This window comes from Elgaria multicarinata, chromosome 9, assembly GCF_023053635.1.
Source record: "Elgaria multicarinata webbii isolate HBS135686 ecotype San Diego chromosome 9, rElgMul1.1.pri, whole genome shotgun sequence".
NCBI classification, from domain to species: Eukaryota; Metazoa; Chordata; class Lepidosauria; order Squamata; family Anguidae; genus Elgaria; species Elgaria multicarinata.
The window spans coordinates 91607550-91625215 of record NC_086179.1 but is presented as its reverse complement, the minus strand read 5'-3'; the positions used below and the strand labels follow the sequence as shown (position 1 = coordinate 91625215).

At 42.3% G+C, this 17666-nt stretch overlaps 1 protein-coding gene across 1 annotated transcript in view; it reads left to right on the top strand.

Moving 5' to 3' along the window:
- The window catches only part of SCUBE1 (signal peptide, CUB domain and EGF like domain containing 1), a 133773-nt gene that overhangs the window by 51053 nt on the left and 65054 nt on the right, over nt 1–17666 (top strand). Inside the window, exon 5 of the mRNA XM_063134325.1 lies at nt 1024–1140. Coding sequence (XP_062990395.1) covers nt 1024–1140 — 117 coding nt within the window. The remainder of the gene's footprint in view (nt 1–1023; nt 1141–17666) is intronic.

Sequence of the window (17666 nt, the reverse complement as noted above, 5' to 3'; positions counted from 1 at the left end):
ATAACCATTTCCCGTTATTGTAAAAGTTACAAAAATTATTGCAGCTTTCTTTTCCCCACGTTTGCCCAACCACCATTTGACATCCTACAAGCACTGGGAAATTTCAATGACACAGCTTGGAATGGGTTCAGTGACCTCAATTATGCCCTTCCTATCCACTCCAAACTCCTTTCAATTTGTAAAAAGCTTTAAGTGGACAAAACCCAGATGCCTTTTTCTTGTAGTTCAGTAAGAACAGATTGGGCATGTAGATTCCTGTCAAAGTGATATATGTAGTTCATTTTCTATTAACTCTTTCTGTGAACAAAAGGGTTTGAAATTCTCAATTTGAAGTCCAGCTCTGTGTTTTGCTTTTCTGCAGTTTTTCCCCCCAAACTCAGCAGTCTATCAAGAGCAATCTCTCTCCCCCCCCCACAAAACGGGTATTAAAAAGCCATCACTGGATAATGTCTGATAGGCCATTCAAACATATGACTTGGAAGTAAAGCTCCACTGAAATCACAGGATCTTACCGCCATATGCTATGTTTAGGTTGGGGTGTTATTGATTGATCTTGCTTTGAAAGGTAACTTGTTAGTTTTTCAAAATCTGCATGTAAAATCACTGGTATAGGCTAAAGCAATGCAATCTTGATTGCAATAACGAATACTCTCTCATAGTTGCTTTCTCTAATCCTATATGAGTTTAGTTAGGAATAACGTCTATTAATTTAAATGGGATTTTCCAGCAATTCCATGCACACGTACTTGGGAGTAAGCCCCATTGAATTCCGTGAGACTTATTTCCAAGTCAATAAGCATAGAATTTGGATGTATCAGCTTTGGGATTGCAGTACAAGAAAGTCTTAAAACCCTCGTGATAAACAGATGAGGTATATTGATCAGGCTTGCTTAAGAAGAGATTGCTTACATGGGCATGGTAACATTATGCAGAACGCTAAGAGGACTACAATGTGTTGTGTTGTATTCTCCCTCTCTCCCCTCCCTGATCCTTCTCTTTCTTCCTGTCTCTTTCATTTCTCAGAAACATGTGCTGTGAATAATGGAGGCTGTGACCGTACTTGCAAAGATACAGCCACAGGAGTACGCTGCAGTTGCCCGGTTGGATTTACCCTGCAGCCTGATGGGAAAACATGCAAAGGTCAGCTTCTGTTTGCTTTGGAATGCATCATTTCCCTTTTGCAGTTTCAGTACCAGAGATGAAATGTGCAGAAATAGAATCAACGCATAGAGGTTCTTAGCAGTGCCGTAAGCGCAACTTGAAAATCTGCCTTTTCTCTCACTGTACAGTTGTCATTGTTGGTCCTTATTTTCCTTACAGGCTTTTTTTTTTTTTAGTGTTTCTGATTTTCTTCTAAATTATCTAAAGGGGGTTGGATCCAGCTGAAGTCCCACTGATTTCAATGGGTCTTCTCTCTAAATATGACTAAATTTGGATCAAACCCTACGTCTTTTGGATCATTATTTCGGGGTGTGTGTGAAATACCCATGGTGCACCATCCAGTAGAAATCTTTCCATGCTTTATTTTTGTATGTTTGTTAACAAACTAAGGGAAGGGCAAATGCTGTGGAAGTATCGATCCCAATTTTGAAAACTCTATATTTTTAAGAGGCATGTAAAATCTTAAAAGAATCAATGCATCCATAAAATAATAATGACCCATTAGAAAGAATAAATAAATGAAGCCAAGTTATAGATCCTTGGTAGAGCAGCATATGTATATTTGGGTTTGTGTGTAGGTAGACTCACAGACAGATATTTATAAATACAAATATTGTCTACTCTGATTGGCAGCAGTTCTCCAGGGTGTTAACTGGAGAAGTTTCCAAACCTGCTACCTGAGATTCCTCTACCTGGAGATGCCAAGGATTGAACCTGGGCCCTTCCACATGCAAAGAATGTGTTCTCCCATTGACCTAACCCTTGACTTACCTTGAAAAATGTATACTGTTAATCATAATAAAGTTTACAGGTAACTTGCATACATCTTGGGACAAGTACTTACGGTACAATCTGAAGACCTATGTGTGTGAGCAGACAAGAACTTAAGACCAACATTATGGTGTAATGAAGAATAAATTACTGGGTGCTACAACAATACATTAATTCATTTGCTAGTAGGTATATTGATTGGCTCATGTGGTTCATTGCCTTTGTAGTGTCGAAATCCCATTTGGGACAGACTATCCTCTAGCTTGTGCAGTGCAGTATTTTGCATATTTAGTTGGCTATAAATCCTATTGGCTTGGATCGTAATTTCCATTCCGTAAATGGAACACAGGTCCATTCACTGAATGGGATTTCGCTGCATCTCCTTTCTGTCTGTAACCTCTTGAAAATCTTCTTCTGTAGCTAGAGGATCCTTTGGTATGTGGTGCAGGGGTCTGCAGCCAAAGATGGATCTCTGATCTTTAGGGAGGCTCTTCTTTGATTCTAAGGGGCAAGACGCCTTTGGATCAAAGGTGGTCACCTGGTTTGCATGTGACAGCAATCCATGGATTATTTAACTCAAGAATTGGCAAGGATGAGCAAGAGCCTTCAGTGTGCCCTTCACTTCAACCTATGATCTCCCAATTTGTATGTTGTGAGCGTGGCGTCTAAATCTGGGCACTCTGGGTTATTTAGGGGTTAAACAATCCAGGATTAACCCAATAACAAATTGTAGGCTAAATTTGGGTTTTTTGACCTCTAAATAACACAGAGTGTCTGGATTGATTACTAAAAGTAGAAATGAGGAGCATCCCAGATGCAGTGCACTTGCTTGTTCCTGGTCATGCCTGACAACACACGGATGAAACAACCTATGGGTTGTTATTATGTGTGAACAGGGTCATTTTGTTCAGTGTGGCTTAATCCCAGGTAAGTGTGTATATGATTGCAACTTTACACAATCTTTTTAGGGTTGGATGAATAAAGAAAAGATCTATACAGTTAAATGGCTAGTGTAGCATGCTTTGGCTATAGTTTTTTGCTTCAGTATTTTCTTCAAACTCTGGGTCTTCTCTGTGGTCTTCTTATATAAAGCATTGCCTTAATTTCACTGGTCAAGGTGATCTTCTGTAGGAAGATTTATTCAGTAACTGATTTTGAATATCAGTTGGCTCTTTAGGAAGGACCTATAAGCAGGGCAGGACATCAAATAACATCAAATATTGGCTAATTTAGGACTAGCATTGCATAGCTGCTTCATACTATATACATTGTTAAATAGAAGGTAACACACTAATGAACTGATGCGTTTACTATGCATATCAATATTTTTCCTTGGTTAAAGAAACAAGGTGCTGATTCAGCTATATGTACACATCATGGCATCTCATTTCTTGGTGAAATCTAAAAACTCTATTGGTGTGTTTTGATTGATGATGGCTTGTTGACAATGCAAGTTATTGGCTGATGCTGCAGTCCTCTGAGCAATCCAAGGAATGAATCTGAAAGATTGATTTCAGTAAATGTATTTTCAGTAAGTGATGTAGACTAGGCAAAAGAAGTCTAACTTTTCATATATACACTGATGGAGTCTGCAGACATGGTAACTGGCCAGGAACAGAACCTTGGGGTCATGGTGGAAAGCTCAATAAAAATGTTGACCCAGTATGGGGCAACTATGAAAAAGGTGAACCCTCTGCTAGGGATCATTAAAATAGAGATCAAAAACTAAATTGCCAATATCATAATGCCATAATGATAATGGATTTTCATGGCTAGCTATCATGATGTTGTTGTTTTTATATGAACTGTTTTTGTAGAGTTACTTGGATTTTCCTTTAATTTATTAGCTATTGTTTTATTTATTTATTTATTTATTTAAAGTATTTTAATACTGCCCTTCAGTCAGATTCTTATTACGTTTATACCTTATTTTTCAGTAAAAGTGGCTTAATAATACAGTACAAGATATTAAGAATATACGGCTGTGTGTATTGCATTCTATTCTGGCCTCTGACAGTTGTTGGCATAGTCCAGGCTTCAAGTTTTTCTCTCCAGAGGAGCGGGCTAAAGAAGGAATAGATGAACTCAAGGACTGGCTGATGTTAAAGAAGTGAATTGACTGAAGCAGCTCTTCCATTTTTCTGCAGCCTGTTCTGGTGTACAAAACTCCTTGATTTTTGCACAATTATTTCACTATATCACATTATTGTCCCTGTATTTAGTCAGCAGCAGTATTGTATGATCATCCTTATCATCAGATCATATTATTATACTAATCAGTGGTGCCATCGGGACTAGACTTTGGGGAAGAAGTCAGGGCCTTGCTCAGTAGAGTGGGGGGCAGGGCCAGGGCCGGTGCTACCATAGAGGCCGCTCAGGTGGCCGCCTAGAGCACCAAGGTAAGGAGGGTGCTGAACGCCACACCCGGAAGCCGCTCTCCCACAGCGGCTCTGAGAGGGCGGCTTCTGGGTGCGCCGTTCCAAAGCTGCCTGCCCACCCCAGTGTCCTGGCTTCGCTTTGGCTGGGTGGGAGCCGAAGCGAAGCCAGAACACTGGGGGGGGGGGGCAGTTTCGGAACAGTGCACCCAGAAGTCGCAGCAGCTTCCGGCCGGGCGCACTGTTCCGAAGCCACCTGCCCGCTGGCTACCCCATCCCAGCGTCCTGGTTTTGCTTTGGCTGGGCGCCCACCCAGCCGAAGTGAAGCCACGCCCACCCCCTAGCGTCCTGGCTTTGCTTCAGCTGAGTGAGAGCCCAGCCAAAGTGAAGTCACAATGCTGGGGTGGGGGGTGGGCAGGCGGCTTCGGAACAGCGCGCCTGGAAGGGTGTGCCGTTCTGAAGCAGCTCCCCTACCCCAGCGTTCTGGCTTCGCTTCGGCTGGGCGGGCGAGATGGCACCCCACGCCCAGGTACACTGGGGTGGGTGTGAGTGGGTGCGGGTGGGTGAAAGCAGCTCACCTGCCTAGGGTGCAAAATAGTCTGGCACTGGCCCTGGGCAGGGCGGTTCTCAAATGGGAGATCCTGTGTTTTCCTTTCTGTCAATCCTGGCTTGTGTCATAGGGGAGCTTGTGCAGTAGTAGTATGAAGTAACTATTTATTTTGTATAGTTGTATGTGGGATGTATTCCAAACCATACATACTTAAGAATTTTTCACAAGGATTTTATCTCTGGCCTTGGGCATAAGTATTTCTCTCTGTCTTCCTCATCTATATCAGGACACTAATACTTAAGAAATCTCCGTTGTGGGTACCTTTCTTTGGCAAGTCATGATCATCCTTGGTACTTCCCATCTCTAAAATGGGACAAATGCATTCTGCAAAATCTTTCCAACACTATTTCCAGGTAATTCAATAACAACTCCCTCCATTAGTGATTAGATCTGAGTGCCATTCCTTTTGTAGACAAAATGGTACCATCTCCTCACAAGAGGGAAGTACAAGTTGACTTGGGGGAATACCAAGTTTTGTTGAAGTACAAAGAAGTATTTACAAAAAAAAAAACAAAAAACTAAGGGCAACCTCCAGAAAACAGTCCAATGAGCACTGAGAATTTAATCCACCTACAGAATGGGACTTAACTTCTGAGCTATTTAACATAGTGAGACTTACTTCTGAATAAGTATGCGTAGGATCATGTTACACCATATATATTTATGGGTGGAGGTAGTATGGTGGAATGAGCCATGCTTTGAGTATAAGGGCTACTGTAGTATGTTGAAAAACAATTTCATTTCAATGAGCTTTTGAGGCGAGGAAAGGTTAAGCTATCGCCCCTTTAAGACCTTGCTTACCACATTTTGAAGTAATATACATTGACTTCTAAAGGGAGACCAGAGACTGAAATTACCTAACTGCACCACCAATACTTATGATATCATTTTCCAGTTCCACTTGTGTGTAATGGTACTCAAGTACAATTGATTGATTTGATATGATTTGTACCCTGCCTTTCTACCAAGAAAATGGCACTCAAGGCAGCCTATACTCATAAGAAGTTTTTTTAAACGGTAAAACTTGATTACAACAATAATAAAACAATACATTGAAAACACAGCACCCAATCCAACAGACCAGCTTACACATCAAAGGCCTGCATAAATTAAATATCTTTGCCTTCCAGAGTTGGAGGTGACCTAGCCTCCCTCAGAAGGGAGTTCCGCAGTCTGGGAGCGGCCACCGAGAACCCTACTCTGAAAGAAGGGCTTCTTAAAACCTGGGCAGGTTCATGTGGGAAAAGACAGTTTTTCAGGTTGTTCTTCATTAGTGAGCTTTACTTATTATTTATTTTATATCTAGACCATCTTTGAACCAAACTGGCCCTCAGGACAGCTTATAACGTCAGGGCAAATATATACAGCAAATTAAAAACCAATGAGAAATCCGAAAACAGCAGATTTAAACGTTGATGGAAATACAACACATGTGAAATGGCTGAATTACAAATGTCATCCATTCAACTTAAACATCTTGCAGAATTTTGGTGGGTTTTTTTTAAAAAAAAGTTGGGTCCAGCTTCCCAAATGTGAAAACTGAGTGGACTTAGCTGCTCTTCCGAGGAAGGAAGTTCTGTAACAAGTGCTTGATTAAAGAGTTTGCTCTTTCTCCAAGAGGTACCATTGTTTGAGCATAATCTTATTAGTATTTGCAGAAGTAGCACCCTGTTTGCCTGTTTGATTGAAAGCAGAACATCTGTCCATCTGTCAAAACTGGAATATTCAATTGAATCATTCAACTGTGTTCAGAAATTCTGCAATATTCAAGAGAATGTGAATCAAAGATTCCCCCCCTTCTTTATTAAATAAACAGCGAGTGAAATTTCACTTCCAGTGTTATTTTCCCCTTTGGGTTAATATAACAATGCCATCCTGTGTTTCCGTTATAAAAGCAAAAGAGGTAGTATTAAGCTTCATCTACACCAAGCAGGATATTCCACTATGAAAGCGGTATATAACAGTCAGGAGCCACACTACTGCTTTATAGTGGTATTGAAGTGCACTGACAACTGTTGGGGCTCCAAGCAGGATATAACATTAAGAAAGTGGTATGGAAGCAGTATATGGTATGTGTCATGGGTCCCAACAGTGGTCAGTGCACTTCAGTACCATTCTAAAGCAGTCGTGTGGCTCCTGTCTTTTATATACCGCTTTCATACCACTTTCATAGTGGAATATCTGCTTGGTGTAGATGAGCCCTTAGTTAAAACGTTCCAGCTGAACTCAATGGAAAATCAAAATTAACCCCCTTCCTGTGCCCTTCCTTTCATTCTGCCTACACAGCCACAACAGAGCATAGACTTATGGCAAACGTTGAAGCCAATCCCAGCACACCAACAGCAGTATATAAAGGGCAAACAGAAAAACCATATTTCAGATACAGTAGTTTCATGCTTTGGGTCGTAGGACTCGAGCCTCACCTATCTAGAGAATGTGGAGCATGAATGAGGGGGCTTTTGTGATGGGACCTGTGTTCAAAGGGGCCTTGGCACAAAAAGGGGGCACTTTAGAGAAACAACGTGGTTTGATAAACGTTGGACAGGCATATTGCTAACACTTGTCTTCTCAGAACCCTTACAGGTACCCCAAAGAGCTCCCAAAGTAAACATCCAATATGAATCTCTACTCCACTCTTCCAACATGGGATGCAAGGATACTGCATTCCATAAAGGTAAGCAAGGCAGAACTCCATGTCTCAAAGTATGACTGCTGTAATGTCTGCCCAGAAATATATGGAAAGTCTTACATATTGGCTAAACAACCCTTCCTCTCTCAGCACCTAGTAGCCTTGTCTCCTACACAGGGCACACAAGATAGGTATACACAGTGCAGAAAGGGGTGTGTGTGTGCATGTGTAAGAGTTGCACATGTGTGTGTGTGTGTGCATGTGTAAGAGTTGCTAGCGAAGCAACATCACATGCAGGTAAGCTTTTACCACGTACCAGTGAAGAAAGTGGGAGCCCAGCTACCTTTCTTCGCAGATATCAGGCACTTCACTATTACTGCCTATGACTCCTTTTGCCTTTCAGGACCAGAACCTGGCCATAACGGAGTATCACAAACAAACTGCCGAGAGATTTCCTTTGCAACTCCCCACAGGGGAACAGTGGGTATTGTCTCAATGGTATTCCCAAACAGATGAATCTTAAAATGTCAAGATCAGGGACATCACCAAGGAGAAGTTAGGAAGATGTATGAGAACTGGAAGTACACCTAGGTTGCAGCACTCACTACGATCTACTGAATATCTGCACTCAAACTATCTGTTGAAGCTGTTGACCATTACTGAGTACTCTTTCCAGGAAGTCCAAAACTCAAGTATCTTCCCCGTTCCAACTGCAATGTAAATTTTAAATGAGGTCAATGGCCCAACTAACAGCAGCAGTGTGAATTCAGCTGAACCCATCCCCAATCTTCTAGACTAGGCAAGGGAGCGGTGAAGCAAGTCAACACGTTCTCGTGAATGAAGAGCCTGGCAACGCGGGAACTAATCAGCAGGAGAGCTGTCCAACAAGTCCAAGAGCCAAGTGCTGAACAGCAGGGGAGCTGTCCAGGACGTTACTAGATCTGGTTCATTGAGTTGTTTCATCTGCAGCTTCTAGGCACCAGGTGACGGGTTTTGTAGCCTGTTCTAATTGTGACCATATGGTAAGGATTCCTCCTGAGCAGGGCTCTGAAATGAGATGCTTCATGCAACCAGATGTCCACTGACCTGTGTGGTGTGAGCTTCATCTCAGATGTTACTGTCTGTGCTCTTGAGGTCCCAGAGGTGATTGTTTGGGATCCAGAGCCAAGAGATGAATCCAGTTGAGATACATAATTCCCCTCAACTCTGCAAGTTCTACAGATGAGGTATGTTCCAGAGCTGAGGACTCGGCGATTCCCTCAGGTTTCTCTGACTCCTCCTGGTCTCTCTATGTGCCTGGGGCCTGTGAAGTGTGTATGTTTCTGCTCTAATGAGGAGATCTTATACAATTCTGCAGGATGCACTCTTAAACAACCTGCAGAATTTTTTAAAAAAGAGTTGAGTCCAGGTTCCCAAATGTGAAAACTGGGTGAACTTCGCTGCTCTTCCTGGGAAGGGAGTCCTGTGACAAGTGTATTAACATTGGGGAAGACTTTCCTCTTTCTCCAAGAGGTACCACTGCTTGAGATAATTGTATTAGTATTTGCTGAAATGGCAGCATGTTTTTCTGTTTGAAAGCAGAACATTTGTGAAAACTGGAATATTCAATTGAATCATCCACCTGCATTCAGAGATTGTACAATAATCAAGAGAGTGTGAATCAAACATTGATCCCCCTCCTCTTTCTTTCTTAAATAAACAGTGACTGCATAACCATTGCCTGTTCTAGGATTATTTGAGGGTTGTTTAACCCTTGAACAGCCTCTTCTGCCTGGGTTTGGACAGCCACAGCTTGAATATTCAAAAACCGTCGGGCATGTGCCACAACCCACTGTGCCACAGTCCGTGGGCTTAAACAAGCTTCAATGGGCTGTACTGATCATACAAACAGTGTGAATGTGTATTAAACCTGTGCTATTTCACAGGGCTTCAGATTCATCTGCATCCCCCCTCAGTCCTTGCTCTGTGGTCTGGGCTTCAGGGGCTGGCGTGTTCCAGTAGTTTGTATTTAGGGAGCTGTTCTGTGGAGTGTAAGGTCTGAGTCCCACTCCTGTCTGCCCTCCTTCTTCTTCTTTTTTAAACTGCCGACATGATGGCTGCTGACCAGGCATTAAAAGGTGAGTTGTACCAATCCTACATTTCCTCATGACAAGATCCAACCTCTCCCCTATTTCAGTAATCCTTTCCTGCTACACTGTTGTAGAGGTTTGATTCCTGTAAAGTTGCAAACATTCAGCTATGGCTTCCATAATATCTTGTCCTGGTTTCTCTCTCACCTTGCAAAAAGATTCTTTCCCATCAAAGGGGCAGTATAAGCCAGCAGAACAAAATCTTGTCTTGGGAAGACAACTAAGCTATGGCATTGTTAATTGTTGGATGTATGTAGGGATGTAGGTGTTATAAGGGGATTCCTGGAATGTGTCAGTTGCAGGATGTGTGCTCAGTAGCCAGTGTGGTTCAAGCTGGTGAAGGCACTGAGTTGTGTGTCTGTCAGGTTGTGTCTTCTCAATAGAGTGGGTTAGAAGCATTCTACTATGACTGTGTGTGAAGTGGCTCCTTTCATTTATGGGTATTATGGGTGCATCAACACCATGATATGCTGTGAATGGTGGTTGTTGGTGTCATGGATGCTGGAAATACTTAAAAGGTTGTCACACAGAGGAGGGCCACGATCTCTTTTTAATCATCCCAGAGTGCAGGACATGGAATAATGGGCTCAAGTTACAGGAAGCCAGATTCCGGCTGGACGTCAGGAAAAACTTCCTGACTGTTAGAGAAGTGCGAAAATGGAACCAGTGACCTAGGGAGGTTGTGGGCTCTCCCACACTAGAGGCCTTCAAGAGGCAGCTGGACAACCATCCATCAGATATGCTTTAGGGTGGATTCCTGTTGGACTCGATGGCCTTATAGGCCCTTTCTAACTCTACTATTCTATGATTCTATGTGTCTAAAAGTGTTACTACATTCTGTGTAATTTAAAGTGACATTGTTTACCTTTGAACTTTAGTACTGGGGTCCATAGAATGTGGGCCATAGGACTGAACTACCCAAACTTTTAAATTTAATTTTATCAAGGCGATTTTTTAAATCTGATTCATTGGCATGAAAACTTAACAATCTGGTGGCTTTTTAATGCACTTGACTCCCTGGTCTTAATAGTTAGGTTTCATATCTCTTGCACAATGTTTTTGTTGTTCTCTGCAGGGGCTGGGGGCTGGGAGTAGAAGAAAGAAGCTATAAGGAATCTCAGTTTTTTTAGGCAGGATATGTAGAGGAAACACAGAAATTATGCAGGATTGTAAAAAAGAAAAGAACAAGAAAAGGAACTGTTGCATAGGGGTTAGTCTTGCCATTATGGGGCTAAAATGCCCACTTCTCAGGTAGTGAAATTGAGCTTCATATCTTTATTGAATACCCATATTGGGCACAATGCATTTATATCCTTGCAGGTCAGAGCACAGTGCAACGTCAGAGGTGTGTGCGGGGGTACTTTTCCTCCACAGCAATGGTTTGAAACTGTATTCCATGGAACCCCGGAATTCCTGAGATACTTTTCAGTCATTCCTTGGTAAAAACACTGGTAATCACAGTTTCCTAAAAGAGCTTGGCCAACATTACTATTTATTTATTTATTTATTTATTACATTTCTATACCGCCCAATAGCCGGAGCTCTCTGGGCGGTTCTCTCTGGTACTACTCTTCTCCTGCAATGTACAAACCCAGGTGCATGTTAGATGCATTCTAGGGTAACCCTCTTAGTTCACTGGGGGTTGACAGCTAAATCCAGTGGGCCTGCTTAGCCCCCTATGCAAACTCAGAGTACAGCCTAGAATGCATCTCGCAATCCTCTGTAATGGTGCACCAGCAGACAAATTAAATTTGGTTCCTGATGGTAGACCTTTTGACATTTACTGCTCTAGAGCCAGAGCTATCACTTAAAGTCCTTTCCTGCCACATGTGGGGCCTGCAACATTTCCAGTCTTGAAGAACTGGTGCCATTTTGTGTTAATGCTGCCATGAAATAACTTCATTCCTGTACAGTATAGTAGGGTGACCCTATGAAAAGGAGGACAGGGCTCCTGTATCTTTAACAGTTGTATTGAAAAGGGAATTTCAGCAGGTGTCATTTGTATATATGGAGAACCTGGTGAAATTCCCTCTTCATCACAACAGTTAAAGCTGCAGGAGCCCTGCTCCCTTTTAAATCTGGTCACAGTAGAGCTGCAGTAGAGCTCCTGCAGCTTTAACTGTTGTGATGAAGAGGAAATTTCACCAGGTGAGACATGCATACAAATGACACCTGCTGAAATTCCCTTTTCTATTCAACTGTTAAAGATACAAGTGCCCTGTCTTCCTTTTCATATGGTCACCCTAAGTATAGAGTTTCCCAGATCTATTTTCTTATTCATGATGCGGGGTAGCCCAGCAAGTTCCTAAAAAATGAGAGTGTCAGAAAAGAAGTTGTATCAATCAGTGCTGTCATCCCAATTCCTCATTACCCTGTAGGTCCCCCACTACCCCTTTTGACACTTGCTCTTCCAGCTCACTGGGCATTGATCCACAAATTCTTGGCTTCTGTGCAGTTTTCTTGCCAGGTGCTCAATCCATTCTTAATCTGCCTTGACGGAAATCTAGAAAGCATCTAATCAGTTTAGCATTTAATCACATTAGACACAACATGTATCGCTGACAGAGCAGGAGATTTACTTGATATAAGCTGATTTAAGAGTGGGAAATCATAGGGAGCTCTGAACAATTTGAGATTAGAGTCCCAGCCGCCGCCACAGCATCTGGTTTGCCACAGGAAATTCAGAAACAGGTTTCCTTGGGCATAAAATGAGGCAAAGGAGGAAGATGGTATTGGTATTGATGATGATGATGATGATGATAATAATAATATATTTCTTACCCACCTCTCTGATTGGATCGAGACGGGGAACAACAGCAAGCATAAAATTCATAAAATGAAGATTAAAAACATAGTATACACTGTTAAAAACGTCCTAAAAGCATACTAAAAGTATCCTAATCCTGATTGTTCTAGAATTCATCATGTGAGAGTAGCGCATTGATAAAATAAGTGAGATTTCTATTAACCTTAGATTTTTGGATTGCCATGTATGGAGGGCCTGCTCTTGCCCCTGACTCTTAGGCAGATATAATGTAGTAGGTAAAGAAATGTGAACTTTACATTGTGATGTTTCCAAGAATTATTGAGTTCTGGAGCTGACCTTCAAGAGCAATTCATAGCTGTGTTTTGTAGGGATAAGTGCTCATGCGATGTTTTCTTTTTAATCCTTTATTTGCATCTTTGCCTAAAACAAAACCTTTTGATTGGTGTCACATATACTTGTTTAGACATCTCAGCCATCCTTTGTGCAACAACAAATCTCAAAAATGAGGGCATTTTGTTTTACCAGTTTAAGGATGCTTCTTAACTTTCTCATATGGTGTTTAACTACGGGGTTGTTATTTGACTGGATGCGCTTTTAAGCAAACATTTTTAGTTCTTTCTGTCTCATTGTCATGGTTACCCAGCTATGTAATACACTGCCTACTTCCTTGAAATAAATCCCTATCATTTGACTTTCAGACACAGCAGGAAAAAGCCCCCACCGCTTGTGTTTTCAGATCCTTGAATGCATTTACAATGTGTGTGAATGTATGTACAGACACGTGAGTTGGGAGGGAAGCCAGGATGGAGGGAGGGAGAGAAGGCGGGCGTAAGGAAGCGAATAGCCATAGTTGCATATATGAGACTGCGTCCCTTAAAAAACAAAAAACACACCACATGAACAACCCTAGGTAAGGAGAAAAGCATGGGGAGGAAGAGAAGCACAGGCTGAAAAAAGGATTTTAAAAAAACAAGCTGATCTCAACTTTAAAAAAAAGCAACACCTCCCAATATGAAGAACTATTATTTTTTCTAAACCTGAAGAAGAGGAGCAGCAGAAGGGAAAACTCTCAGGTGAAATAGGAGTAGGCATGTAGTGATGTTGTTGTCTTCCTTCCTCTCTCACCTATATCTCTCACAGAGGGTGTGGCTAGATGAGGGGTGGTGGAGGGGGATGATCTCATTATTTTATGATCGCAAGATAGTCCCTCTCGTCTACACACAGCGCTCGACGTCCTAGGAGGAAGAGGACGTCACGCCCACCATTTTGGATTTTTTTAAAGGTAAATGAGCGCACAAGCGCTTGAACAAAACAGTGTTTTTTTAAAAAAAACAACAACAACCTTGCACTCCCCCCACCCCACCCCCAATGGACACAGAGCTCCTGAGGAGCAACGTGCCCTGTGCCTGGTTCCCAGCTCCTTGTAGTTACTTGTGAGGAGTCAGGACAAAACCACAATGGCGGCCACTCCAGATCATCCCGAGGTCATGGGAAAAACCGGGATGGAATGGTAGGGCGATATCTCGGGGAAAGGGAGGAATCATCCCTGCCTTCTCCCGGGATGCCCTGTGCATCATGTAGACGCACAGGAACGATCCCGGGGCGATCCCCAGGATATCACCCCGTCTAGCCATGCCCAGAGAGCAATTGGTCTGACCTAGTTGTTGTGTTAGAAGAAGGGTAACAGCCAAGATGGGAATGAGACTCTAAATTTGCCTACTGCCTCCATCTGGCAATTTTTCTACTCCTTGTTGGATTTGCAGATGAGACAATGCTGTACACAAACGGATTCTCTTTCCAAGACAGCCACCCTTTCCAGTCAGGACAAGATAGCTGTGTGACGCTTTGGTTACAGCATGTGGCCCTCTGCACAAGCACCCACATCAGGGGGGAATCCGCACGTCGTTCTCAGGGTGCTTCCATCCGCCCCCAGTGCACCCCGAAAACGATCGTGTAACTCGCCTGTAAAAGAGCCGAGGAAGAAGCGTCCTTGCCCCCCGCCTTCTTCCCCCGAGCTCTCCGTCCCAGCCGGCGAGGAGGGAGTTGGGTGGCGGCGCCGGCAAGGACGCTTCTTCCTCGGCTCTTTTACAGGCGAGTTACACGATCGTTTTCGGGGTGCACTGGGGGCGGATGGAAGCGCCCTGAGAACGACGTGCAGATTCCCCCCAGCTGCTTCCCCACAGAGCCACTGTGAAAGGAGTGTGCGTGAAAGGAGGCCAATCACAGGAACCTTTCCTACCCAATTGTTGCCCCTCTTCTGGGAAATGATTGAGTGGGGAAAATTGCCCGCCCCCATTGCTTCATTACCCTATTTCTTCGATTCTAAGACACACTTTTTCCCTCATATAAACATCTCTAAAAATGGGGTGCGTCTTAGAATCGCGGGTGTGTCTTAGGGTGTTTTTTTTTCTGTTGGTGGTACTGAAATTAGTGTGCGTCTTACAATCGATGGCGTCTTACAATCGAAGAAATATGGTAGTTGGTAATAACCTTCAAGCACTGAATAGCTGACTAGCCTTGTTAAAATGAGCAATGCTTCTTTTGCTACCTGAAATGTTTGGGTGATTCAGTCCCATGTAGGAAAGAGACATTACAATTTCATAATGTGTCTTTTGCCAATTACATTTTTGGATAGTATTGGAAAACTAATCTATATTTGAAAATTTTATTTGATCATTCAGCATTTTTAGCGGTTGCACCGTTTATGCTTCTTGATAAGAGAAGTTTTTCTTACTCATTCCAGTATTATTGCTTTTAGTTTCACACTACTTCACTGACAAATCTAATCTTTTTTTAAAAAAAACAACGAACACACACAGACAGAATTTTCTCTTACATTTTAAGAAAAAAGATTTTGCATAGGTTGAATATTTTGTCCCTTACAGAAAATTAAAATTTGGTACTTCATCTCTGCGTGAAATGCACTTTGGGTTTACTCCTTTTGTTTTGTATAAATCTAATTGCCTCCAATACAAAAGTAAGAGGTCATAGATGTTTGTTTTACAAGGTGATTGATCTCTTGGCAGCCTTGAAGGTCTTTTTAAAATTGATTAGCTGATGGATAATGCTAAAAGTTGATATGTCCTGAAGGCACATAGCTGACACTCAAATCCATCTGTGACAGATTACTGTTTGTCTTTAAATGCATGCTCCTTCAGGAAATTGCAAAGATAACAGATGAAAAAGGAGAAAGTGACATGACAGAAATTTGTTGAAACCTGCCTCAGCTTTTCTGTCTTCAGAGAGTATTTGTACAGAGCTGAGTGCTTTACAGGAATCAGAATGTGAAAGAAAATTTCATTCAGCCTCTTCCTACCTACTTCACAAGCTTGTTAATTAAGGAAACATTTCCCCCCAGAAGCGCTAGTTCATTTATTTATTTATTTTTATTTTATTGAACTCTTTTTCCCAATATCTTGAAGGTTAAGTCAAGAGAATAAAAAGGACCCCCTCTGCATGCATAAATCAGTGCAGGATGGCACTTCCTATAGAACAGGTTGCTATGAAAAATGCCAGTTCTTGTAAATGTCAGAGATTTTGGGTCGAAAACCAGGAATCTCATGGGCTAAGGATAGGCCTAGCCATCTACCACTATGGGCAATGTATGCTCAGATTAGTGCTGTGCCGAAAACGTCAAGAAATTGTCAACATTCTCAACTCAATTTGATAGAAAAGAAACTGCTTCTGGAAAGAAATTCAAAGAGAAGACATTTTGGAGAAATTCTCATGGGTTCAGTTCAGAGTTCTTGTGCTTACTTTACTTATGAGATGACTGAGGCGTGTGTATGAATATCCAGTCCTTTTCCGTGAGCCCCTGCCAAAGGAAGTGAGGCAGGTGACTACAAGGAGGAGGGCCTTGTCGGCTGTGGCACCCCGGCTGTGGAATGAGCTCCCTAGAGAGGTTCGCCTGGCATGTACATTATACTCTTTTTGACGCCAGATGAAGACCTTTTTATTTTCTCAGTATTTTAACAGTTTAGCAACTTAATTTTTAACTTTGCTGTTTTAAATTTGTATTTTAAATCTGTATGAATTTCTGCATTGCTGCTTCATTTTATCCTGGTTGTTCTTTTTTATTGTATTTTATACTATTAAATTAAATTAAATTGTTATTTATTACGGTCGCGGACCAGCAAAATCAACACCAAAACATGCAAAGGACAGATAAAAAGCGAGTATACTATGTTTTTTATACTGTTGTTTGTTTTATATTCTGAATGCTTTTCATGGTTTTAATTTTTGTGAACTGCCCAGAGATCTTTGGCTACATTGGGCAGTATAGAAATGCAATAAATAAATAAATAGTACAGTCATCTCTCTGACAGCCTGTAGGCTCCTTGGTTTTGCACCCAAGGGAAGACATCATAAATTTATTCCTCCCATAGGGCATTTTTGGATCAGGAATTGCAGGGAGCCTGGGAGACTGTAGAGCAGTGGTGAAAAGTATAGTAGAAAGAAATCCTGAGCTAGAGTATCCATCCAGGTCTACCTTTGGGCATAATCAGCCATGTCCCAAGCCTGGTCCTGACACAAAACTCCATTTATATTGATTGACTCAGAAGGCAAAGCGTGGTCTTCTACAGCAGTGTAACATGACCATCTATTTCCCTCTCTATATCCTTTGCTGATGGACAATTATTTGGTGCAGGTTGCTTGTTGTTGTTTCAGCATCACTGGGATCTCTGAGATGATGTAGTATGCTCCCTGGCTGCTATATTAATCTGCATGGTCTTCTAAGGGGATGGGGAACCTGTGGCCCTCCAGATATTGCTGGACTACAACTCTCACAATTACTGACCATTGACCATGCTGGTTAGGGCTTATGGGAGTTGGAGTCTATTATCATTTGGAGGGCCACGTGTAGATGGCCATGTGTAGATGGCCATATGTAGATGTGTAGATGAACCTAGGGAAGTTGTGGGCTCTCCCACACTAGAGTCATTCAAGAGGCAGCTGGACAGCCATCTGTCAGGGATGCTTTAGGGTGGATTCCTGCATTGAGCAGGGGGTTGGACTCGATGGCCTTTTAGGCCCCTTCCAACTCTGCTATTCTATGATTCTATGACAGTGAGCCATGCTCATGACTGAGTTGGAAGCTAGGAGAATTCGCCCCAGTGCACCAAACCCATAGATTCACAGTGCCCCCTAGAACACCTGGTCAGTTGGCACTCTACTGGGCAACTTAATAGGTTTATCTAGCCTTATCTCACTTCTTTGTCCTACA